Source organism: Bufo bufo, chromosome 4 (assembly GCF_905171765.1).
Source record: "Bufo bufo chromosome 4, aBufBuf1.1, whole genome shotgun sequence".
Lineage (NCBI taxonomy): Eukaryota > Metazoa > Chordata > Amphibia > Anura > Bufonidae > Bufo > Bufo bufo.
The window spans coordinates 496,849,070-496,874,537 of NC_053392.1; the positions used below are offsets into that span (position 1 = coordinate 496,849,070).

At 45.3% G+C, this 25,468-nt stretch overlaps 1 protein-coding gene across 1 annotated transcript in view; it reads left to right on the plus strand.

The window, feature by feature from the left end:
• Nucleotides 1–928: 928 nt before the first annotated feature.
• The window catches only part of RIOX1 (ribosomal oxygenase 1), a 46,259-nt gene continuing 21,719 nt past the window's right edge, over nucleotides 929–25,468 (plus strand). The window contains exons 1-8 of the mRNA XM_040429586.1: nucleotides 929–1,050; nucleotides 3,889–4,125; nucleotides 4,927–5,072; nucleotides 9,110–9,209; nucleotides 18,478–18,591; nucleotides 18,944–19,050; nucleotides 22,800–22,907; nucleotides 24,736–24,770. Of these exons, the coding sequence (XP_040285520.1) occupies nucleotides 976–1,050; nucleotides 3,889–4,125; nucleotides 4,927–5,072; nucleotides 9,110–9,209; nucleotides 18,478–18,591; nucleotides 18,944–19,050; nucleotides 22,800–22,907; nucleotides 24,736–24,770 (922 nt within the window). The 5' untranslated portion in view covers nucleotides 929–975. The remainder of the gene's footprint in view (nucleotides 1,051–3,888; nucleotides 4,126–4,926; nucleotides 5,073–9,109; nucleotides 9,210–18,477; nucleotides 18,592–18,943; nucleotides 19,051–22,799; nucleotides 22,908–24,735; nucleotides 24,771–25,468) is intronic.

The window sequence follows — 25,468 nt, forward strand, 5'->3', positions numbered from 1 at the left end:
AGGACTGTTCTCCAGTAAAGCAAAGTTTGGTTCATCATACCATCTGTGTACCTCACTTATTGCCACTATAAATCGGTGTGCCCCCATTACAGGCACTGGCGTCACGATCCTTAAAGGGACCTTGCCCCAGGCACATAAAACACCTGCAACATCCAGGGCACCTCATCCACCATCAGGCCTGGTCCCTACATACAGAGTGTGCCCCAGAGGACTGCTGTGCCAGCCTCTCCTTCACTGTCGCATGCCTGCCCAGGGTTCGTCTTCAGAACTGTGAGTAACCCTCGATTGCCCATAACCGTGACCTCACAATCGCAATACCCTGCAGGTCTGGCGTGCTGCAATAATACTATACTGTTCAGCCTCAGTGCGGGGCTGATCGATGTCTGTGAAAGACCCGACAGCTCCTGCACTCACCCGGCTCCGGCGGTCACGTGACCACCGGGCCGGAACAGGAAGCGCATAGCGATCTAGAAGGCAGGGGGACCTGGGAACTGTCCCTGCCTTCTCTAAGGGTTGCCCTGCTGTCGGGCAACTTGATCTGCAGCTGCACGATTAGCGTGCAGCTGCGATCTCTGAATGGACATTCAGAGATAGAGAACCACCTCACGGACGTTTATAGTCGGGAGGTGGTTGTCACATCATGAAGGGAGTGGGGAAGAGTAGGTTATCATGGCCCCAAGTTAAGTTTTGTCAGCTGTATATAGATACATATTCTTTAAAACAATTAAGCCATGTGTTCAACAAACATCATCATAAATTCATAGAGTGGAAAAAGTAACAAGAACTATATAAAAAGAGCTCCATACCCATTTTGCCTGCACGCGCTTGCTATGGCACTACTCGCCACCAGATGGAGCACTTTCCAAACGTCTCTTACTTTACCCGTGTTCTTTAAGACGTCCGGTGACGTCAGGCCGTAATACTGGCAACTGAAGCTGCTTCGTACGTGACTTCTCCCTTACTAGACATCTGTAGATGGTGGCTATGGCTCCCCCACGTGTGTCAGCATTCTCTGTATTTCAGCAGGTAAAGCAGGAGCCGAAGCCGCAGGTGAGTTATACCGCGCTCAGGTCTGTCATACACTGCTGGTTGCCGTGACTGGAGCGTTTAGATCATGCTCTCGGATGTGGTGGGACTACAAGTTACATATTGTGCCAAGGAGAACAGCAGAAGTTTGGAAGCACGCAAAGTGCGATAATAAGTGTCGCAAACGAGGGTCAATTTCGATTTTTATCTCAGTCATGGCTTTGCCTTGACTGTGTGTAACATGCTGGAAGTAATGGGCTTGGCCTCGGAGGTTAAAGGGTTAAGTTAATGGAGAATATTTGCAGATTTTTTATGCCAATGACCTGTAGAATTATTGGCATGATTATGATTATAAATGAGGGTTATTGGGTTCCTTGGTCACAGACCATCAGAAACGCGTAGGTGCAGACTTATCTAAGGCCTCGTTCAGATTTCTGTGTCTGTTCGACGTCCGTGTTTTGTCTGGGAAGAATCCACGTTTGGATGCCCCTCGTATTCCACGGACACTGCTTACCCTGAAGTAAACGGAGCGACCGGTCAGGAAAGCGTGCGGCCGCTCCATTCTTTTCTATCGGAGTTCCGGAGATAGGTGAGCGCTGTACTCGGCTATCCCCTGGACTCCCATAGAGCTGAATGAAGCGGCCATGCACATGTTCATTTCTGAGGGGTTATGGGGCCCTCCTGTTCTTGTGATCGGTGGGGGTCCCAGTGGTAGGACCCCCACCAATCTGATGCTTATCCCCTATCCCCTTCCAAAAACTCGAATACCCCTTTAATTTACAGAGCATGAACGTGAGTCAGTGAAAAAAATCACGGAGACTTGCTCTACTTTGGTCAGTGATGCGGTCCAAACAGGCCCATTAAAGTCTATGGGTCTGTGACAAAACACTGACGCAACACAGATGGCTTCCATGTTCTGTCAGTGTATCACGGATCGTTGGTAGGAGTTGCTTTGGAAGTTAATTTTCAGGTGAGCAGTGTCCGTGGAATATGGACGACACAAGGATAAAACGCAGATGGATTATCCACGTATGCGAACGGGGCCTTAGAAGGGCATCTGCTGGGCTTTATAACTATGGCACACATGCCAGGGTGCAGTGTATTGGACGTGTGGGTGGCATTTCTTGAAGTTGGTTTCTTTATTAAGGCTACTTTCACACTTGCGTTGTTAATTCCGCTGCCGGATCTCAATACCTTAATTAAACGGATCCGTTTTGATTTTGCACATCAGGATTCGTCTGTTCAGTTAGGGTGTGGTTGTGTGAAATCAAAATTGAAAAAACGGATCCGTCACTAAAAACATTGAAAGTCAATGGGTGCCTGATCCATATTTTTTTTTTATAATTTTTTATTTTTTTTTAGGCTCCTAAAAAAACTGGATCCGTCATCATTGACTTACATTGTTTTCAGTGCTGAATACATCTTTTTTTCATTTTATTTTATTTTATATTTTTTCTGTTTTTATGACCGGAAACAAAACCACAGCTTGCAACGGTATTGTGTTCAGTCACAAAACAGAATGCTGACGGAATGGAAAGCGTCCTGAGCGGAAACTTTTTTTTTTAGGTATTGAGATTCTCTGCTGGATCTCAATACCTGAAAACAATAACGCAAGTGTGAAAGTAGCCTTACACGCCTTTGGAGAAAAAACGCACACAGAAATTGGCATGCCTCCAGAATTCTCAGCCGCCAACTACAGCATAAGTCCTGTTTCGCCCGCTGTTCATGCGCCTCCTACACTTGTTTCCTGCTTTACTACTGAACCAAGTTTAGATCCCCATAGGGTTTGTACTATGGTCGTCTACGGGTGGCCGAAGGGACTATTCACTCAGTGGGATCCAATCCCATTGTTTTAACAAAAATTTTGCAGAACTACTGTGTTCTGCTGTAATTTTTATTTTTTTCTGGGGCGAAAAATGCCTTTTGACCTCACTGTGTGAATAGACTCTCTGGGCTGGGATCTTTTGCATGTGTGCTAGAACCAGCCCTGTACCGCTCGTGGATCCAGGGATCTCCCCAGTCGTTGCGGGAGGGGGGGGGGCCTCTTCTTTCTAGGGGCACGTCCTTTCTGCTGCAGCTCTCACCTTTTATCTGTCATAGTTTCTAATAGTAAATATGGCTGCTGGTAGTTGAAGGATGGAAATGAGCATGTGCGACCTCCTCAGTGATGTTACCGAGGTGGACAGAGAAGTAATGAAAAGAACAAACAGCAGGTGGCGCTATACAGAAATATTATATTAAATAACTCAGTGACTCACATCACATGCAATTACAAAAGTATTCAGTATCCAGGTGTTGATTTGAAAAATATAGAATATTGTTCGTGAGACAATCCCTTTAATGGGAACCTGTCACCTGGCTTGGGGCCACTAAATCACTAGCATGCGCCTGTTGCCACTAGAAAACAGTCCTGGACTCTTGTCCCCAAAAGTTTGATTTTCATTTGTATTGTATATGACACAGGCACAGAATATCTTGGGGCCGCTAAACCACCAGTATGAGTCCCAGACCTGCCTATAGCAAACCCATCTGTCCCTACTAAGAAATATAGATGAAAATCAAACTTCCTGGGGCAAGAGTCCTGTATAAAATCTATCTGTATAGCGCCACCTGCTGTTTTGTTCTATTCTTTACTTCTCTGTCCACCTCAGTAACATCACTGAGGAGGTCGCACATGCTCAGTTCCATCCTTTAACTACCCGCAGCCATATTTACTATTAGAAGTTGTGACAGATACAGGGAGCTGAAGAAAATCTAGTAAGTGAATGTGGAGATCTCTGGATCCATGTCAGGTACAGTTTGTGGCATGTGACCTAACTATGTAGACTTTCTACCTACTCTGATGTCTTGTTTTTATTCAAGTTGGGTTTGGAGAAGAAGAACAAGGGCGGAATCTCAAAGTCTTCACAAAAGGTGTTGAAAAAGAAAAAGAAGCCAAGGAGTAAGGCATTATTAAGAAGATCTGAAGCTCAAGAAGGAGATGGCTCCTGCACACTACAACCACTTATTTCCTCAAACAAGAAAAAGAGCTTAACTAAAGGGGGCAAAGCAGCGAGCAAGATCACCAACGGGAAAGAAGTGCCACCTCAGCGACTCAAGGTGATAGCCCCCATCATACCGCAATGGGACCAGCACTCCATCCATCCAGTGGACGTAGTTGTGTAGTTTCATCGCGGAACTTCTCCTGATCAGTGGGGGTGCGGGGTGTCGGACCCCTGCTGAGCAGATATTGATGGCCTATCCTGAGGATAGCCCATCAATATAAAAGGAGTGGAGAAAAGCAGAAGAAAGACACGTCACCATCTTATTAAAGGGAATCTGTAGGCTCCGAAACAGCCCCAAACCAGAGTATGCTGTGTATAGTGTAAGTGACCCTGAGTCCGGTTATGTCATTTTTATCGTCCTAGTCACTTGCTTTCTGATGCTGTGCTCTGTCAAACCAGCAGTAAAATACACAGAGGACTCCTGGGCTCATAATAGAGAGGACTCCTCTCAGTGCATGTTACTGCTGGTTTGTCGGAGCGCAGCGTAAGTATGCAGATAAAAAAATCACATAACCGGACTCTACTCCACCTACACTATGTGCCTCTTACTCTAGTTTGGGAGCTAACAGATTCCCTTTAACTGGGAAAAGGATATAGAGCAGAGGTCGGCAACCTTCGGCACTCCAGCTGTTGTAAAACTACAATTCCCAGCATGCTCCATTCATTTTTATGAGAGTCCTGAGAAGAGCAGAGCAAGTATGCATGCTGGGAGCTGGAGTGCCGGAGGTTGCCTACCCCTGATATAGAGCGAGACACTAATGTGTGTGATCATAGGACTATGTCCATCCAGGAGAGAATTTCCATGTACGTTATGTGTTTTCTAATATCAGTCCTCGTTATTGTCTCCTTGTTCCAGGGCACAGAGAGCAGCAGCAGACGGCATGTGGGACCCCCGCTAAACTCTGTGCTGCAGGACTTGGGAAAAATCCAGAACAGCAAGGAAAGAGCTAAAGCCATGTTTGAATGGCTTATTTCTCCTGTGAAACCAGATGACTTCTTCCGGTAGGTCGGGTACGTCTACGCGCTCCTCCATTTGTTTCAGGAAATACTTGCCGGTATTGATTTATGATGGAATGTATTGGATAACACTGGCATAATGCTGCCAGTGTTATCCAGTACATTCCAGAACTATAAGGGTTACATAGCATCATAAATCAATATAATGCCATGTGAATCCCATCAGTGCTGGGAGGTCAGGCCGGGTGCTGCGATGCGGACTCGCTGCGGGAGGAACACTCGTCTGCGAGGGGCCTAAGGTTTTAATACAACTGTCTGTTCCCAAAAATGTTTCTATTAAAAAACACAATTGTTAACTCAGGTGAGAATGTTGACGAGCACAAGGCTGGAGATCATTATGTCAGGCTGATTGGGTTAAAATGGCAGACTTGACATGTTAAAAGGAGGGTGAGGCCTCATGCACACAACCGTTTTTTTTTTTGCGGTCCGCAAAAACTAGTTCCGTGATCAGTGTCCGTTTTTTCTTCCGTTGATTTTTGGAGGATCCACGGACATGAAGGGAAAAAGTTGTTTTGGTGTCCGCCTGGCCGTGCAGAGCCAAATGGATCCGTCCTGACTTACAATGCAAGTCAATGGGGACGGATCCGTTTGTCGTTGACACAATATGGTGCAATTCCAAACGGATCCGTCCCCCATTGACTTTCAATGTAAAGTCAGGAGTCCCTATTATACCATCGGATTGGAGTTTTCTCCAATCCGATGGTATGTTTTAACTTGAAGCGTCCCCATCACCATGGGAACGCCTCTGTTAAAATATACCATCGGGTTTGAGTTATATTGTGAAAACTCAGATCCGACAGTATATTCTAACACAGAGGCGTTCCCATGGTGATGGGGACGCTTCAAGTTAGAATATATTAAGAACTGTGTACATGACTGCCCCCTGCTGCCTGGCAGCACCCGATCTCTTACAGGGGGCTTTGATCCGCACAATTAACCCCTCAGGTGCCGCACCTGAGGGGTTAATTGTGCGTATCATAGCCCACTGTAAGAGATCGGGTGCTGCCAGGCAGGAGGGGGCGGACCCCCCCCCCCCCCCTCCCCCCCCCCCTGTATTTAACTCATTGGTGGCCAGTGCGGCCCCCCTCCCTCCCCTGTATTTAACTCATTGGTGGCCAGTGCGGCCCTCCCTCCCCTGTATTTAACTCATTGGTGGCCAGTGCGGCCCTCCCTCCCTCCCCTGTATTTAACTCATTGGTGGCCAGTGCGGCCCTCCCTCCCTCCCCTGTATTTAACTCATTGGTGGCCAGTGCGGCCCTCCCTCCCTCCCCTGTATTTAACTCATTGGTGGCCAGTGCGGCCCTCCCTCCCTCCCCTGTATTTAACTCATTGGTGGCCAGTGCGGCCCTCCCTCCCTCCCCTGTATTTAACTCATTGGTGGCCAGTGCGGCCCTCCCTCCCCCCCCTGTATTTAACTCATTGGTGGCCAGTGCGGCCCTCCCTCCCTCCCCTGTATTTAACTCATTGGTGGCCAGTGCGGCCCTCCCTCCCTCCCCTGTATTTAACTCATTGGTGGCCAGTGCGGCCTCCCCCACCCCCCCATCATTGCTGGCAGCGGAGAGTTCCGATCGGAGTCCCAGTTTAATCGCTGGGGCTCCGATCGGTTACCATGGAAACCACGACGTTACTGCAGTCCTGGCTGCCATGGTTACTAAGCAATTTTAGAAGCATTATACTTACCTGCGCTGTCTGTGACCTTCTACTGGTAAGTGACAGGTCTGTGCTATAGGCAATGCGCCGCACAGGGACTCCGATCGGAACTCTCCGTGCCACCAATGATGGGGAGGGGGGGGGGGGCCGCACTGGCCACCAATGAGTTAAATACAGGGGAGGGAGGGAGGGGAGGCCGCACTGGCCACCAATGAGTTAAATACTGGGGAGGCTGCACTGGCCACCAATGAGTTAAATACAGGGGAGGCCGCACTGGCCACCAATGAGTTAAATACAAGGGAGGGAGGGGGGTGAGCCCCCTGTCAGCACCCGATCTCTTACAGGGGGCTATGATACGCACAATTAACCCCTCAGGTGCGGCACCTGAGGGGTTAATTGTGCGTATCATAGCCCCCTGTAAGAGATCGGGTGCTGACAGGCAGCAGGGGGCAGTCATGTACACAGTTCTTAGTATTTTCTAACTTGAAGCGTCCCCATCACCATGGGAACGCCTCTGTGTTAGAATATACTGTCGGAAAAAGCTCTCTGCAGACGGATCTGCGGATCCGTCTGTGCGAAAGTAGCCTACGGATCACGGACGCAGATGGCAATCTTGTTTGCCTCCGTGTTTTTTCACGGACCCATTGACTTGAATGGGTCCGCAAACCGTTGTCCGTCAAAAAAAATAGGACAGGTCATATTTTTTTGACGGACAGGAAACACGGATCACGGACGCGGATGAACAACGGTGCATTTTCCGAGTTTTCAACGGACCCATTGAAAGTCAATGGGTCCGCAGAAAATCACGGAAAACGGAATAACGGACACGGATGCACACAACAGTCGTGTGCATGAGGCCTGATGCTTGAAATCATTGTTCTTCCATTAACCATGGTGACCTGCAAAGAAACGCGTGCAGCCATCATTGTGTTGCATAAAAATGGCTTCACAGGCAAGAATATTGTGGCTACTAAGATTGCACCTCAATCAACAATTTATAGGATCATCAAGAACTTCAAGGAAAGAGGTTCAATTCATGTTAAGAAGGCTTCATGGCATCCAAGAAAGTCCAGCAAGCACCAGGATCGTCTCCTAAAGAAGATTCAGCTGCGGGATTGGAGTGCCACCAGTGCAGAGCTTGCTCAGGAATGGCAGCAGGCAGGTGTGAGCGCATCTGCACGCACAGTGAGGCCAAGACTTTTGGAAGATGGCCTGGTGTCAAGAAGGCCAGCAAAGAAGCCACTTCTCTCAAAAAAAAAACATCAGGGACAGATTGATCTTCTGCAGAAAGTTTGGTGAATGGACTGCTGAGGACTGGGGCAAAGTCATATTTTCCGATGAAGCCTCTTTCCGATTGTTTGGGGCATCTGGAAAAAGGCTTGTCCGGAGAAGAAAAGGTGAGCGCTACCATCAGTCCTGTGTCATGCCAACAGTAAAGCATCCTGAGACCATTCATGTGTGGGGTTGCTTCTCATCCAAGGGAGTGAGCTCACTCACAATTTTGCCCAAAAACACAGCCATGAATAAAGAATGGTACCAAAACACCCTCCAACAGCAACTTCTTCCAACAACAGTTTGGTGAAGAACAATGCATTTTCCGGCACGATAGAGCACTGTGCCATAAGGCAAAAGTGATAACTATGTGGCTCGGGGACCAAAACGTTGACATTTTGGGTCCATGGCCTGGAAACTCCCCAGATCTTAATCCCATTGAGAACTTGTGGTCAATCCTCAAGAGGCGGGTGGACAAACTCCAAGAAGTGATTATGAAAGAATGGGTTGCTATCGGTCAGGAATTGGCCCAGAAGTTGATTGAGAGCATGCCCAGTCGAATTGCAGAGGTCCTGAAAAAGAAGGGCCAACACTGCAAATACTGACTCTTTGCATAAATGTCATGTAATTGTCGATAAAAGCCTTTGAAACGTATGAAGTGCGTGTAATTATATTTCACTACATCACAGAAACAACTGAAACAAAGATCTAAAAGCAGTTTAGCAGCAAACTTTGTGAAAACAAATATTTTTGTCATTCTCAAAACTTTTGGCCACGACTGTACACACAGAACGCCGCCCCTGGGCACTTGCGAGTCCTCATTTGCATATGGATTCAAGTGCGTTTTTTCTGCTGGTGAAACCTTTAAACAGTTGCATGGACCAGATGTTGGGCTTCATGTTTGGCCTTCGTGATGTAGACAAATGAGCCTGGCACTTCCAGGCCTCTTGAGATGGCCATAAATGTAGTCATTCCACCATATCTGGTTGTCAATGTGCTGATGGCCGGATCTTTTTCCCTATATTGGATTACTTCTTGTGTGGCGGCTTTTTCTGTACTGTATGTATGTTCCCTTTTTCTGGTATTTTCTTTTTTTACAGATGTATTTGGGAGAATAAGCCCGCTTTGATTAAGCGTCACAACAGCAAATACTACGATGGATTCTTTTCCACTTCAGAGTTTCACCGGATTCTCCGAGAAGTGAGTGCCCTCTGATCTGTGAAATCCTCATTTTTAGGGCTTATTCAGATGGCCGTATACTGTCCGCAAAAATGCGGATCTGTTTTTTTTGGGGACAGTTCAGCATGTCCGCAAAAAAACGGATTGCATACTGTTTTTTTGCTGATCAATAGGGCCATGTCTTGATTTTCAAGTATAGGACATGTTTCATTTTTTTGCTGAGCCATGCAATGGAAGAAAAGAGCCCCATAAAAGTAAATAGAACAGCATCTAAGCCGCAAAAAAAAACGGATCCACATTTTTGCGGACAGCATACGGCCGTCTGAATGAGCCCTTAGTTGTATGGAAAGTTGGTGTTAAAGTCTGTAGGTTGGATACTCCTCACAGGAGGCTACTGAAGAGTCATTTGAGAGCCCCATACTCAAAGCAAGATGCCTTCAGACTTATTTTCCACTCCACCACAATGATATTACAGCAGATGCAATGTGATGGGCATGCTGTAGACCAGGGATGCCCAACCTGTGGCCCTCCAGCTGTTGCAAAACTACAACTCCCAGCATGCCTGTACAGCCTACAGCTATCAGGGCTAGGGATGAGTGAATCGACTTCGGATGAAACATCCGAAGTCGATTCGCATAAAACTTTGTTCCAATACTGTACGGAGCAGGAGCTCCGTACAGCATTAGAATGTATTGGCTCTGATGAGCCGAAGTTATTACCTCTGAAGTCTCGCGAGACTTCACGTAATAACTTCCTAAATTAATTTGTGGCAACGTCCGGGGGCTGCCTGAAGTCAGGACTTGCGCCACAAGCATGCAATGGGAGCCGTATCTCGCCCCCAGCGTCCGCCGCTCTGCCACAGCCCTCCTGCAAAGCAGGGAATACTCACCGCAGGCTGGGCGCATGGAACTTCGGCAGGAGGGAGCCTGCCTGCTTTCCACTCATCCCAAGGGACAGGAAACGACTGGAGAAGGTAATGGGGAGGAGGCATTTAAACTTCTGCTTTCTACATCGTTTCCTGTCCCTGGGGGCGGGGTACCCTCCTGCTGAAGTGCCGTTGTGGGAGGCGTACGGAAAAAAACATTTCGAATTTGGTTCCGAGTGGTGCCTTGGAACTGAACCAGAGTTCAATTAAGGCAACTTATTGAATACCTACCAAAATTAGGCCGAGGAAGGGCAGCCTGTGACTAGGTCATGGATGCCCAAGGCTCATTGATGCAAGTGATGTGAAGGCTAGTCTGCATGCTCCAATCCCAAAGACGAGCTACTGTAGGAAAAATATCTGAAAAAGTTACTGCTTGCTATCATAGAAAGGAGTCAGAACTAGAGTTGAGCGGACACCTGGATGTTCGGGTTTGATGAGTTCGGCCGAACTTGGAAAAAAAGGTTCGGGTTCGGGACCCGAACTTGAACCCCATTGAAGTAAATTGGGACCCGAACTTTTGGGCACTAAAATGGCTCTAAAATAGTCCTGGAAAGGGCTAGAGGGCTGCAAAAGGCATCAAAATGTGCTTAAGAGCATGGCAACTGTTCTGCAAACAAATGTGGATAGGGAAATGACTTAAAATAACATAAAATACAGAAAAATTAAAAATAACAATCTGGATCTAGGAGTAGGAGGTTGAGGAGGCGGTGGATGTAGCGGTGTAGGTTGACGTGGCGATGTAGGTGGAAGCGGCGGTGAAGGAGGAATAGGTAGCCAACACTGATTTGTGTTATTTTTTATTTTTAAATTGGGGTATCCCCCAAAATATTGGGACATATAACAAAATAAAACAAAGAATAAGTGCACTTGAGTACAAGAATGGATGGTTGAGGCTGGTATAAATGTCTATTCTGCACAAGGTACGGACAAGTCCTGTGGAATCCATGCCTGGTTCATTTTAATAAACGTAAGCTAGTCCACATTGGCTGCGGCCTGTGATAATGCTCTCTGCTGTGCTAAACACACGTTCACACTATACACTGGCTGCAGGGCAGGTCAGCACCTCCAAGGCTGACAAAGCTTTTCCACATTTTGGCCATGCTAACCCTGCCTTCTCAGGTGCTGGCGGTGCCCCAACTGCATTGGCGACCTCTTCCTCCTCCTCTGCCTTCGCCTTGTGCTTCCACTGTGCCCCCGCTGTCAGGTGGGAATGCCATCAGCAGCGTTCGCTTGTAGTCGCGCATCTTCCGATCAGTAACAAATGTTTTCACTAAATTTTGTTCCCTGTCAGCAATGCAGAGCAGGGGTTCATTCACGGCAAAAGGGGGTTCATGTCACCCAGCAATAGAACAGAGGATTTTGAGAGATTAAGGCCCCTGTCACCCAGGGGTTTGTATACGCTAAAAAAATTTTAAATGTCACCCGACAATTGAAAATAAGAATTTTTTTCAATTTAGGGCACTAAAATTGGCACTTTTTTGCATTAAAATGGCTCTAAAATAGTCCTTGAAAAGGCTAGAGGAATGTAAAATGTGCTTAAGAGCATGGCAACTGCTCTGCAAACAAATGTGGATAGGGAAATAACTTAAAATAAAATAACTGAAAATTACAAATTATTAACCTGCAACTCAGAGAAGGAGGTGGATATGGAGTTGGAGGTTGAGGAGGCGGTGAATGTAGTGTTGTAGGTGGAGGCAGCAATGGAGGAGGAGGTAGCCAACAAATCTTTTTTTTTTTTTTTTTTTATTGGGGTAGGTAGCCCCCAAAATATTGGGACAAATAAAAAAAATAAAATAATAATAAATATGAAAACAAAGAATCATTGCACTTGACTTGAGTACAAGAATGTATGTTTGATGGTGGTATAAATGTCTATTCTGCACAAGGTACAGACAAGTCCTGTAGGATCCATGCCTGGTTCATTTTAATGAACGTGAGCTTGTCCACGTTGGCTGTGGACAGACGGCTGCGTCTGTCTGTAATGACTCCTCCTGCCGTGCTAAATACATGTTCAGACAATACACTGGCTGCAGGGCAGGCCAGCACCTCCAAGGCGTAAAGGGCAAGCTCAGGCCATGTGCCCAATTTGGAGACCCAGAAGTTGAAGGGGGCAGACCCGTCATTCAGTACGTGTAGGCGTGTGCACACATACTGCTCCACCATGTTGGTGAAATGCTGCCTCCTGCTAAGACGTTCCATATCAGTTGGTGGTGCTGGTTGTTGTGGCGTGCTGACAAAGCTTTTCCACATATCGGCCATGCTAACCCTGCCTTCTGAGGTGCTGGCGGTGCCCCTCACGGAATACCTTGGGGTGTCTTCTTTCCAAATGCGTTAAAATGCCCTGTGAAATCCTAAAGGTACTCATTGGAGTTTGGGCCCCTTTGCGCATCTTGGCTGCAAAAAAGTGTCACTCACGTGGTGGTATCGCCGTACTCAGGAGAAGTAGGGCAATGTGTTTTGGGGTGTATTTATACATATCTCTCACACACAGTATGGGTATATCTCTGTAAATGACAACTTTAAAAAAAAGTTTATACAAAGTTGTCAATTTACAGAGATATTTCTTTCACCCAGCATGGGTATATGTAAAAGTACACCCCAAAACACATTGCCCTACTTCTCCTGAGTACGGCGATACCACATGAGTGACGCTTTTTTGCAGCCTAGGTGCGCAAAGGGGCCCAAATTCCAATGAGTACCTTTTTAGGAGGGCATTTTTAGGCTGGGTTCACACGAGCGTGTCCGGATGCGTCCCGGTGTGTTGCGGCAAACCCGCGCGAGTAGGAATGCAATTGCAGTCAGTTTTGACTGCGATTGCGTTCCGATGTTCAGTTTTTATCGCGCGGGTGCAATGTGTTCTGCACGCGCGTGATAAAAAACCGACTGTGGTACCCAGACCCGAACTTCTTCACAGAAGTTCAGGTTTGGGTTAGTTGTAGTGTAGATTGTATTATTTTCCCTTATAACATGGTTATAAGGGAAAATAATAGCATTCTGAATACAGAATGCTTAGTAAAATAGGGCAGAAGGGGTTAAAAAAAAATAAACAAATTAACTCACCTTCTCCTCTTGTTCGCGAAGTTCCCGGTATGATGAGTTGTGGGCTAAAGGACCTTTGGTGATGGACCATGTGATTGGAGCATGTGATCTGACGTCACCAAAGGTCCTTTAGCCCACAACTCATCATACCGGGAACTTCGCGAACAAGAGGAGAAGGTGAGTTAATTTGTTTTTTTTTTTTAACCCCTTCAGCCCTATTTTACTAAGCATTCTGTATTCAGAATGCTATTATTTTCCCTTATAACCATGTTATAAGGGAAAATAATACAGTGAATAGACTGTCTCCTAGCAACCAGGCGTGAAAATCGCACCGCATCCGCACTTGCTTGCGGATGCTTGCGATTTTCACGCAACCCCATTCACTTCTATGGGGCCTGCGTTGCGTGAAAAACGCAGAATATAGAGCATGCTGCGATTTTCACGCAACGCACAAGTGATGCGTGAAAATCATCGCTCATCTGAACAGCCCCATTGAAATGAATGGGTCCGGATTCAGTGCGGGTGCAATGCGTTCACCTACCGCATTGCACCCGCGCGGAAATCTCGCCCGTGTGAACGCAGCCTTAGGCATTTGGATTCCAGACTTCTCACGCTTTAGGGCCCCTAAAATGCCAGGGCAGTATAAATACCCCACATGTGACCCCATTTTGGAAAGAAGACACCCCAAGGTATTCCGTGAGGGGCATGGCGAGTTCATAGTGTTTTTTTTTTTTTTTTTTTTGGCACAAGTTAGCGGAAATTTATATATATATATATATATATATATATATATATATATATATATATATATATAATTTCCGCTAACTTGTGCCAAAAAAAAAAAAAAAAAAAACACTATGAACTCGCCATGCCCCTCACGGAATACCTTGGTGTGTCTTCTTTCCAAAATGGGGTCTTTTGTGGGGTGTTTGTACTGCCCTGGCATTTGAGGGTCTCCGCAATCATTACATGTATGGCCAGCATTAGGAGTTTCTGCTATTCTCCTTGTATTGAGCATATAGGTAATGAGATTTTTTTTCCGTTCAGCCCCTGGGCTGAAAGAAAAAATGAACGGCACAGATTTCTTCATTCGCATCGATCAATGTGGATGAAAAAATCTCTGATCCTGGACATGGCAGCAGAGAACATGGGCATGTGATGAATTGGGTTTGTGGACCAATATGACTGCAATTCATGCTTTTTTGTCAGGCCCATGTTGAGGAGAAGGCCCAGAAAAGTCTTAAGTTCGGAAACTTGGACGGGTTTCCACCGGAAAGACTGGGCATAAAAGCTTCCCGGGTTGGCCGCTATAAATTGAGTGGCATACCGGTTTGTTTCTGCCACGACTAAGTCAAAGAGCTCCGCAGTGAAGAACAGCTCAAAAAACCCAAGTGCCGATCCGATCTGAGCTGTCTCAACCTGAACTCCAGACTGGGCGTTGAAAGGGGGAACTACTGGTGCGGCTGAAGTTGGGGGCTGCCAATCAGGGTTTGCCAGCACCTCAGGGGCTCTACGGGCCTGTCTGTGCGGTGGCTGCGATGGGGGAACTAATGCACGTGCCACCATACCAGCTTCAACTGCCCTTCTGGTGCTCGCCACTTCTTCACCATGTTCTACGGCAGTGCTGGTACTAGGTCCAGGATGGGCTGCGCTGCTGGTGTATGCCTCACCACGTAATCCGACAGCGCCAGCCCCACTCTGCTGCTCTTGAAGCGGATCCTGCACAACCTGTGGTCTAGCGACACGGGGCCGGGTACGCCTGGTGGTATCAGGGACCTCAACCTCATCGTCCGAACTTTGGGTCAGATTGCCACTGCTTTCTACAGGTTCGTATCCTGACCCGCTGGATTCGTCAGATGAGGGTTCCCATTCCTCATCCGACTGGGTCAGAAGCCTGTAGGCCTCTTCAGAAGAATACCCCTTCCTTGCCATTTGGTCAACTAAATTTAGGGGGTATTCCCTGAGACTACCCAAGAAAAAAAGTAAGTCTGTCTTACAAATGGGAGGCTAGCGAAGTAACGGAGGCCGCTGCGATTGATAAAAAATATCAAAACAGATTTATTTATTTTTTATCGCCGCAGCGCTTGTGTAGTGATTGTGCAGTGATAAAAAATAAATAAATAATTTTTTGTCACTGCGGCGGGCATGGGTGAACGCACGTGTGGGCGACCGATCAGGCCTGATCGGGCAAACACTGCGTTTTGGGTGGAGGGCGAGTTAAGGTGACACTAATACAATTATAGATCTGACTGTGATCAGTTCTGATCACTTACAGATACTATAAAAGTACAAATGCTGATTAGCGATACGCGAATCAGTGACTGCGGTGGGCTGGGCGCTAACTGAAGCTAACTACCTAACAAAGGGGCCTAAACTAACCTAAACCTAACAGTCAATACTGGTGGGAAAAAAAAAGTGACAGTTTACACTGATCACTTTTTTCCCTTTCACTAGTGATTGACAGGGGTGATCAAGGGGTTAATTGGGGTGAGGGGGGGGGGGGGGTGATCTGGTGCTAAATATGTAGTGCTTGGTGTACTCACTGTAATCTGTGCTCTCTGCTGGGACCAACCGCCGAAAAGGACCCAGCAGAGAGCACAGAAGCCATTTAACACATATTTATAAATATAATGTGTTATATGGCTGGTGGTTCGTTATTTTAAAAGTCACCAACATGCCAGCGCTGATCATTGGCTGGCAGGCTGGTGACCAACTCCTTGTGCGCCTTTTGATGACTCGTATATCCAGGAGGAAAAACCCGGCCGCCCGCAGGACGCATCCCTGCGTTAGGCGGTCGGGAGTTGGTTAAATTGCACACTGACTAATCCAGATGTTGTAGTTTGCCCCCAAAAAAGGGTGATTTGCAATGTCCCAAAAGCTCAGATGCAGTGCTGGTGCTCTGAGCATGCATAAAATGGCCACTGCCACCCACCTAACTAACAGAATTCAAAAAGTTAGTATTTTTTGGTCAATGCGCTCAGGGCAGGGTAAAACGATAGTGCCCTGCACCCACACAACTATCTCTCTGTAGATCGCTGAGTTAGATTCTCTCCTATGCTCTCCCTGAAATCACAAGTCCAGCAGCATCCTCTCCCTACACTTGTAACAGCAGAGTGACGTGCAGCGCTACGTGACCCAAGCTTATATAGAGGCTGGGTCACATGCTGCTCTGGCCAATCACAGCCATGCCATTAGTAGGCATGGCTGTGATGACCTCTTGGGGCAAGTAGTATGACGCTTGTTGATTGGCTGCTGTGCAGCCTTTCAAAAAGCGCCAAGAAAGCGCCGAACCCGAACTTTTACAGAAATGTTCGGGTCCGGGGTCCAAAAATCCTAAAGTTCGGTACGAACCCGAACTTTACAGTTCGGGTTCGCTCAACCCTAGTCAGAACACACAGGGCATCACAGCTTGCTGCATTTGAGGCTGTGTAGCATCCGATCAGAGCCCATGCACACCCTTGTCCACCACTGAAAGCACCTACAGTGAACATGTGAGCATTAGAACTGGACCATGCAGCAATGGAAGAAGGTGGCCTGATCTATTGAATCGGTTTCTCTGATAATGTGGACTGCCAGGTGCGTTAGTGGCACTAAGCTGGGGAAGAGAGGGCACCAGAAAGCCCTATGGGAAAGAAGGCAAGCTGGTGAGACATGATGATGATCTGGGAAATGTTTAGCTGGAAAACCATGGGTTCTGGGATTTATGTAGATGTGACTTTGATATGTTCCACCTAACTAAGCATTGCCGTAGACCAAGTACATTCCTTCATGCCAGCAGTATTTCCTAATAGCAGTGGCTTTATTCTAAAATGGTTTGAGAAACATGACAAAGAGTTTAAGATGTTGACTCCTCCAAATTCCCAGATATCAATCAGATCAAGTGTCTCTGGGATGTGCTGGAAAGTCAGAAAATTGAAGTCCCTCCTCACAACCTAAAGGATCTGCTGCTAATGTCCTGGAGCCAGACACCACAGGACACATTCAGTAGTCTTATGGAATCCTCGCCTTGACGGGTCAGAGTTGTGGCTTTAATGTAACAAAAATCCTTATGGCTGGAGCACAACTGCATGACAGACCAAAGGAATGGTATTTGATTTTTTTATAAGCATATGTAGCAGTCACTATGGGGTTTTGTACCTCATGAGACGCATAGTCAACAACCATAAGGTATTTTCCTGTAATTTTCTCAGTATTCAATGTCCTTTTGATCATGGTGTTATAGAAACCCTGCTAACATACAGAATTAGTGTTTGGTTTGAATATTTGACTAGACTGGAGAATGCAGAGGGCATTGTGGGATGTGCCCTACCATGAATTCAATGTGGCACAGCAGATTCTGGCAGATCAGGCTGTTCTATCTCCTTTTGTCACGAAGACATTATGTTTTAAAAGCCTTCTTTTATGACTGTGCTGGCTATTTTATAATTTTATTGTACGAATACCTGCCCATAAGACGCACCTAGGATTTACAGGAGGAGAATCCGAAAAAAATAATTTTGATCCCAGATAAGACCCCCAATGTTAATAAGACCCTAATAAGATCTCAGATCAGCCCCACAATCAGACCTCAGCTCAGACCCCAATGTGAATGACCCCCAATCAGACCTCACATAAGAGCCCCAATATAAATAAGACCCTCCATTCAGACCTTAGATGAGGCACACCTCCCCATGCCTCAGAGCAAATAAAATGAAAAAAAAAATTAACTTGCATCTGCTCCGGACGCCACCACTCCTAGGATCCAGCTCTCTTCTTCCTGTCGCACGCTGTGCTATAGTCTGACACACAGCATGAGCTCACAGCACAGCCGACTGCAGAGGACCAGGAAGCGGTGAGTACAGAGCCCGGGGAGCGCTGCATTCACCGCTTTATGGAGCTACGGTACTAATGAGCACTTCCATAATGGAAGTGCTCATTAGTATTCACCCCATTAGTGTGTCCTATAGGGTGAAAAATACAGTAATTTTCTGTTGGTGGTCTAGTACATTTCCAACACCACCCAATAACTCATTGCGTAAATGACTGTAAGGCACCTCACTCAGGTGGTTGGCGAGAAGGGAAGCCTACATAAGTATTTTTTTTATTTTTTATTATTATTATTAAAAATGAGCTTGAAATGTGGAAGGCTTGTAGCTTATATGGCTTCTAGGTGTCCAGAATCTCCAGTGATGACATCTATAAAGTTGGGGGTGATCCTAAAGTTGTTTTGGGAATTTGTCATCCCTAAAAAGCTTTGTGACTTGCACATCGAAATAAAAAAAAATGAGCTTGATGGCTTTGACTGTATAATGCTCATTTGACATATTTTACCTTTTTAAAATCTAGGATAATGTGCAATTTGGGGTTAACTTGGATGTTACCAGTTACACTGAAGGGGTGCGAGAGACTCACAATCCTCCTGGCAGAGCCTTACCCTTGGTCGTATGGGACTACTACACGGTAAATTAAGAACCTGTTAAAAAATTTGCACTTAGGTGTTTTCTGAGAGTGCAATATTGATGAACTGTTCTTAGGATAGGCCATCAGTATCCTATTGGGGAGGGTTTATTCATCGATTACATCAGTCTTTACTCCAGAGCACTATACATATACTAGCAGCTGGTTTGGGTGTTGCTGCACTGTCGGTCACGTTATTCTGCTTACTCGATAATGATGCAGTAATATCTTCTCACACATTTTCAAACGTTTGTAAACTTTAGTGAATATGATCCCATTTCTCATAGAAATGTTCAGCTGTAATAAAAGCTGGCTGCTATGTAACTGTAATCTGTGCTTTTCCTTTTATTTGCAGAATGGATGTTCGCTGAGGTTACTGAATCCACAAAGCTTCTCCTCCACCGTGTGGAATGTCTTGTCTATGCTACAGGAACTTTTTGGTAGCATGGTTGGGGCAAACACGTATGTATGCTGCTTTTCTCTCAGGCTAGTTTTACACTATAGTTAGACATCTCCGGCAGGGAGCAGCCTGCTGGAGATACCTGGATCTGGCATTGCCGGACACTACCCGATACCCGCTGGCCCAATTAACTATAATGGGGACCGGTGGAGTTCTGGCCGCATTCCGGCAAGCATTCTGAAAATCGTCTGGACGAAAACCACTGCGCGCAGCAATTTTCATCTGGCTGATTCTCGGCATAGTCGGGTCCATAAATATTGGGACATCGACAGAATTGTAAAATTTTTGGCTCTATACACCACCACAATGGATTTGAAATGAAACGAATAAGATGTGCTTTAACTGCAGACTGTCAGCTTTAATTTGAGGGCATTTACATCCAAATCAGGTGAACGGTGTAGGAATTACAACAGTTTGCATATGTGCCTCCCACTTGTTAAGGAACCAAAAGTAATGGGACAATTGGCTTCTCAGCTGTTCCATGGCCAGGTGTGTGTTATTCCCTCATTATCCCAATTACAATGAGCAGATAAAAGGTCCAGAGTTCATTTCAAGTGTGCTATTAGCATTTGGAATCTGTTGCTGTCAACTCTCAAAATGAGATCCAAAGAGCTGTCACAATCAGTGAAGCAAGCCATCATTTGGGCTGAAAAAACAAAACAAACCCATCAGAGAGATAGCAAAAACATTAGGCGTGGCCAAAACAACTGTTTGGAAAATTCTTAAAAAGAAGGAACACACCGGTGAGCTCAGCAACACCAAAAGACCCGGAAGACCACGGAAAACAACTGGGGTGGATGACCAAAGAATTCTTTCCCTGGTAAAGAAAACGCCCTTCACAACAGCTGGCCAGATCAAGAACACTCCAGGAGGTAGGTGTATGTGTGTCCAAGTCAACTATCAAGAGAAGACTTCACCAGAGTGAATACAGAGGGTTCACCACAAGATGTAAACCATTGGTGAGCCTCAAGAACAGGAAGGCCAGATTAGAGTTTGCCAAACGACATCTTAAAAAGCCTTCACAGTTCTGGAACAACATCCTATGGACAGATGAGACCAAGATCAACTTGTACCAGAGTGATGGGAAGAGAAGAGTATGGAGAAGGAAAGGAACTGCTCATGATCCTAAGCATACCACCTCCTCAGTGAAGCATGGTGGTGGTAGTGTCATGGCGTGGGCATGTATGGCTGCCAATGGAACTGGTTCTCTTGTATTTATTGATGATGTGACTGCTGACAAAAGCAGCAGGATGAATTCTGAAGTGTTTGGGGCAATATTATCTGCTCATATTCAGCCAAATGCTTCAGAACTCATTGGACGGCGCTTCATACTGCAAAAGTAGCCAAAGAGTTTTTTTAAGGGAAAGAAGTGGAATGTTATGCAATAGCCAAGACAATCACCTGACCTGAATCCGATTGAGCATGCATTTCACTTGCTGAAGACAAAACTGAAGGGAAAATGCCCCAAGAACAAGCAGGAACTGAAGACAGTTGCAGTAGAGGCCTGGCAGAGCATCACCAGGGATGAAAGCCAGCGTCTGGTGATGTCTATGCGTTCCAGACTTCAGGCTGTAATTGACTGCAAAGGATTTGCAACCAAGTATTAAAAAGTGAAAGTTTGATTCATGATTATTATTCTGTCCCATTACTTTTGGTCCCTTAACAAGTGGGAGGCACATATGCAAACTGTTGTAATTCCTACACCGTTCACCTGATTTGGATGTAAATACTCTCAAATTAAAGCTGACAGTCTGCAGTTACAGCACATCTGGTTTGTTTCATTTCAAATCCATTGTGGTGGTGAATAGAGCCAAAAATGTTAGAATTGTGTCAATGTCCCAATATTTATGGACCTGGCTGTGTGCAGCCGGATCTCCACCAGGTCCTCATTATAGTTAATAGGGCCAGAAGGCAACGTGGTAGCTTCTGGGAATGCAGAGAGATCCTGCCGGATACAAAAGCGCTAGTGTGGAACTAGCCTCAGCTATGCACTGTGCACGTTACCTTTGAATTCCAGTGAAGTCTATATCCTTCTGTACGCTTTTATAATCGGATTTGGTTGCTGGTTGAATGGTCTGTATCATCAGAAACAACCCTTTCTGTTTATTGCCTCCACAAGGATCAGCTAATTGCCGTGGATCCGAGTCTTGGCACCCCTGACAAACAGCTGATTTTGCAGCAGAGGCTACGACCGGCCAAGCATCTCTCCTTTAGAAGACTCTACAGCAGGGATCAGCAACCTCCGGCTCTCCAGATGTTGTGAAACTACATCTCCCATCATGCACACTTGCTTGGCTGTTCTCTGAACTCCCACAGAAGTAAAAGGAGCATGCTGGGAGTTGTAGTTTTGCAACAGCTGGAGTGCCGAAGGTTGCGGATCCCTGCTCTACAGTGAAAATGTGGTATTAAAGGGGTTGTCACTTCAGCATATGGCATTCATCATGTAGACAAAGTTATTACAAGGCACCTACTAATGTATTGTGATTGTCCATATTGATTCCTTTGCTGGCCTGATTCATATTTTCATCACATTATACACTGCTCATATCCAGGTGTTATGACCACCCTACAATCCAGCAGCTGTGGTCGTGCTTGCACACTATAGTCAAAGGCTGCTGGAAGGGGGTAATATGGAAGATCAAAATACATTAGTAAGTGTCTTGTATTGTTTTTGTCTATATGAAAAATGCTATTTGTTAAAGTGAGACAACCCCTTTGATACGTGGACTGCTTGAGCCTGCCAGCATGTGGATCACTCCTACTGGGGTATTCCTATCTCTGCTTTTCATATACCCTGTATAAGCAGTGGGGTGGGGTGGCCAGAGTTACGGAAAAATCTGAGCTGGCTGTGCTCCTCTCCTAATGAATAGGTGCTATGCAAACAGCTCGGGGGTTTCAGAAACAATATAGTGCTACACTGTTTGTGTAGGACACATTTATAGCTATGGGACTCGGAGAAACAGCGAAGCACCGCCGGCTCGGATGTTTGTGATTCCGCCTATTTCCAGCTGGAGCGTACTCTGGTTATTCCCACCTCGGCTCTGTTCCGGCTCATAGAAGGAAAGTCCCAAACCAGGACCAACTCCTTTGTGGCTCCCATATGCCCTAATAGACCATATATAAGACAAGACATTTTCTTATTATTTTTGAACAAATTTTTATTAAATAAATTCAAGATAGAAATAAAACAGAATTGGGCAACTTATTTTTCTATTTACTGGTATGTGGCACTTTTAAGTGGATATCTACTTTTGTAGATAAAACTTTTTTTTTTTTTTTTATGCATTTCCTCCCTTCATCAATATTAAAAAGCCAGGTTCCATGTGATTGGTGCCCTGCGTAACTAAATTATATATAGCGTGTTGAGTTAGTGTAACCAAATAATAACTAGAGGTATTTCTCATAGTAAAAGAGTTTAGACCAAGGTAAAACCAAATCCCTTATCTATAGGATTGGGGATAAGCATCTGGTCGTTGGTGGTCCAACTGCCGAGCCCCCATCTCATCATGAGAATGTAGGTCCTGATTCTCCCTGATATCTATGACAGTCCTGGTGTGTATGCTAGACTGCCACCCCAGTCATTCAGACATTGTCATGATCCTCTCAGGACCCAGCAGTTGGGCGCCCACCGATCGGATGCTTCTCTCATAGCCTGTTAATTGTTATTCATATGCCTTTGATTACATATAATTCGTATTTAAGTTTGATTTTTTTTGCTAAACTCCTTGATACTTAGATTTTTTTTTCACAGATACCTCACCCCTCCTGGTACTCAGGGGTTTGCACCACATTATGATGACATTGAGGCCTTTGTGGTTCAGTTGGAAGGCAAGAAACATTGGAGGGTCTACAATCCAAGGTTAGTGCTGAAACAGTGGTAAGGAAAACGTTTTAAATATGTTTTATGATCTGCACATGTGACATGTTGTCGTAAATGAGTCCAGCATATTCACATTGTGTGCATAGCACATTATGGTAGGATCCTAGAGAGGTTCTTTCATTGGGACTCCACACTGTGTGGTTGACCTCGAGAAGGTTCTGTAAGGGAAATGCTTTGCTAGTTACAGCAGTTTTTTGTGAGTAAGACCAGGAGCAGTCTGATGAGACAACCTATCTAATCAGGGCCTGAAAAGATACTTATATCCTGGTAGGTCATGGGGACGTTTGGGCATTTGCGACTTGGAGAAGTATGGCCAGTATGACCTAATTTAATAACCCCTCTCATTTTAATTGTTAACCCCCTTCCTGCAAAATCACGTACATGTATGTGGGGGAATGTGGTGCCTTACCGCATTCCCACGTGCATGTACGTGATGTGATCATCACTGGCCCGGCTGTTACGGATAGCCGGGCCCCTGTTGCATCTGCCGGCATCGCTGTATGTGGTGATTCCGGCAGATTAACCCTTTCACATCCTGCGGTCAGCGCTGACCGCGGCACGTGCAGGGTTTACAGAGGGAGGGGGCTCCCTCAATCGGCCCCACACACTGCGTTGGCAGGAGACCAATGGTTGCCATGGCAGCCCCGATGCCTTCCACAGGCATCGGAGCCTGCCAGCTATTGAACTGAATTGAAACTGGTATCAAACCCTGAAAACGTGAAGTCCCACAGTGGGACAAATATAAAAAGTGAAAAAAGTTGTTTTTTCTTTATAATAAAAAAATAAGTTGCAAGTAAAAAAAAAAAATTTAGAAAATAGGGAAAATAAGAAAAGTAGACATATTAGGTATCGGCGCGTCCGTATCACATGAGCTAACCCCTCAGGTGAACACCGTAATTTAAAAAAAAATAAAAACTGTGCTAAAAAGCAATTTTTTTTTATTTTTTTTTGTCACCTTACATCACAAAAAGTGTGATAGCAAGTGATTAAAAAGTCATATGCACCCCAAAATAGTGCCAATCAAACCGTCATCTCATCCCGCTAAAATGATAACCTACCTAAGACAATCGCCCGAAAATAAAAAAAACTATGGCTCTCAGACTATGGAGAAACTAAAACATGTTTTTTGTTTAAAAAATTATATTGTGTAAAACATAAATAAATAAAAAATGTATACATATTGGGTATTGCCACATCCGTAACGACCTGCTCTATAAATATATCGCATGACCTAACCCCTCAGGTGAACACCGTAAAAAAAATATTAAAAGGTGTAAAAAAAAAAGCATTTTTTTTGTCACCTTGCATCACAAAAAGGGTAATACCAAGTGATTAAAAAGTCATATGCACCCCAAAATAGTACCAATCAAACAATCATCTCATTTTCTTTCTAAAAATTTTAAGATTTGCTTCTAAGCCTTCTAATGTCCCAAAAAAAGAAAATGTAATTTTCAAAATGATCCAAACATGAAGTACACATTTGGGGAATGTAAAGTAATAACTATTTTTGGAGGTATTACTAGCTATTTTAAAACTAAAGAAATTGAAATTTGCTAATATTTTAAAATTTTTGGTAAATTTGGTATTTTTTTTATAAATAAAAATGACTAAATTTTGCCAGTCATGAAGTACAATATGTGACAAGAAAACAATCTCAGAATGGCCTGGATAAGTAAAAGCATTTTTTAAGTTATTACCACATAAAGTGACATGTCAGATTTGCAAAATTAGGCTGCGTCCTGAAGGTGAAAAATGTCTGTGTCCTGAAGGGGTTTAATTTAATGCAGTTGGTGTATTTTTGTTACAGGAACTCATCTGAAATGCTTCCTCAGTTCTCAAGTGGTAAGGACCAGCCTGCTCTACTGCGTAGATGACATTTTTCTTACAGTGTACCAGTTAGGGTCCATTCACACGTCCGTAAGTGTTTTGCGGATCCGCAAAACGCGGACATTGGCAATGTGCATTCCTCAATTTTCAGACCGCACATCGCCGGCACTATAATAGAAAATGCCTAATCTTGTCCTCAATTGTGGACAAAAATAGGACATGTTCTATTTTTTTGCGGAAACGGAAGCACGGATGAGGAAGTGCAGATCCGCAAATGCGGACAGCACATTCCGGCCCCATTGAAAATGAATGGGTCTGCACCCGTTCCGCAAAATTGCGGAACAGATGCGGACCCATTTTGTGGACATGTGAATGGACCCTTAATGTCTTCTATTTTACAATTGGTAGCAATGTTATAAGGAGTATTTTTCAAGATTAGAGGTGGAAGATCAGACTGCTGAGCGGCTCCTAATGCAATATTTTGAGTAGAATAATTTTACTTTGGGCTTTAAAGGGGGTTATCCCATGATTAATGTAAAAAATTAAAATCAGAGATGACCTAGTATAGGACAAGCTAGAACCAGCCCTGTACCTCACATTAGTCCAGAGATCTCCCTAGTAATTGCTCTGCTAGATTTATATCAAGATGACAGCTCAAGGGGAGTGTCTTTACTGCTGCAGCCAAGGGGGCGTGTCTATGGTCTCCCTATCGC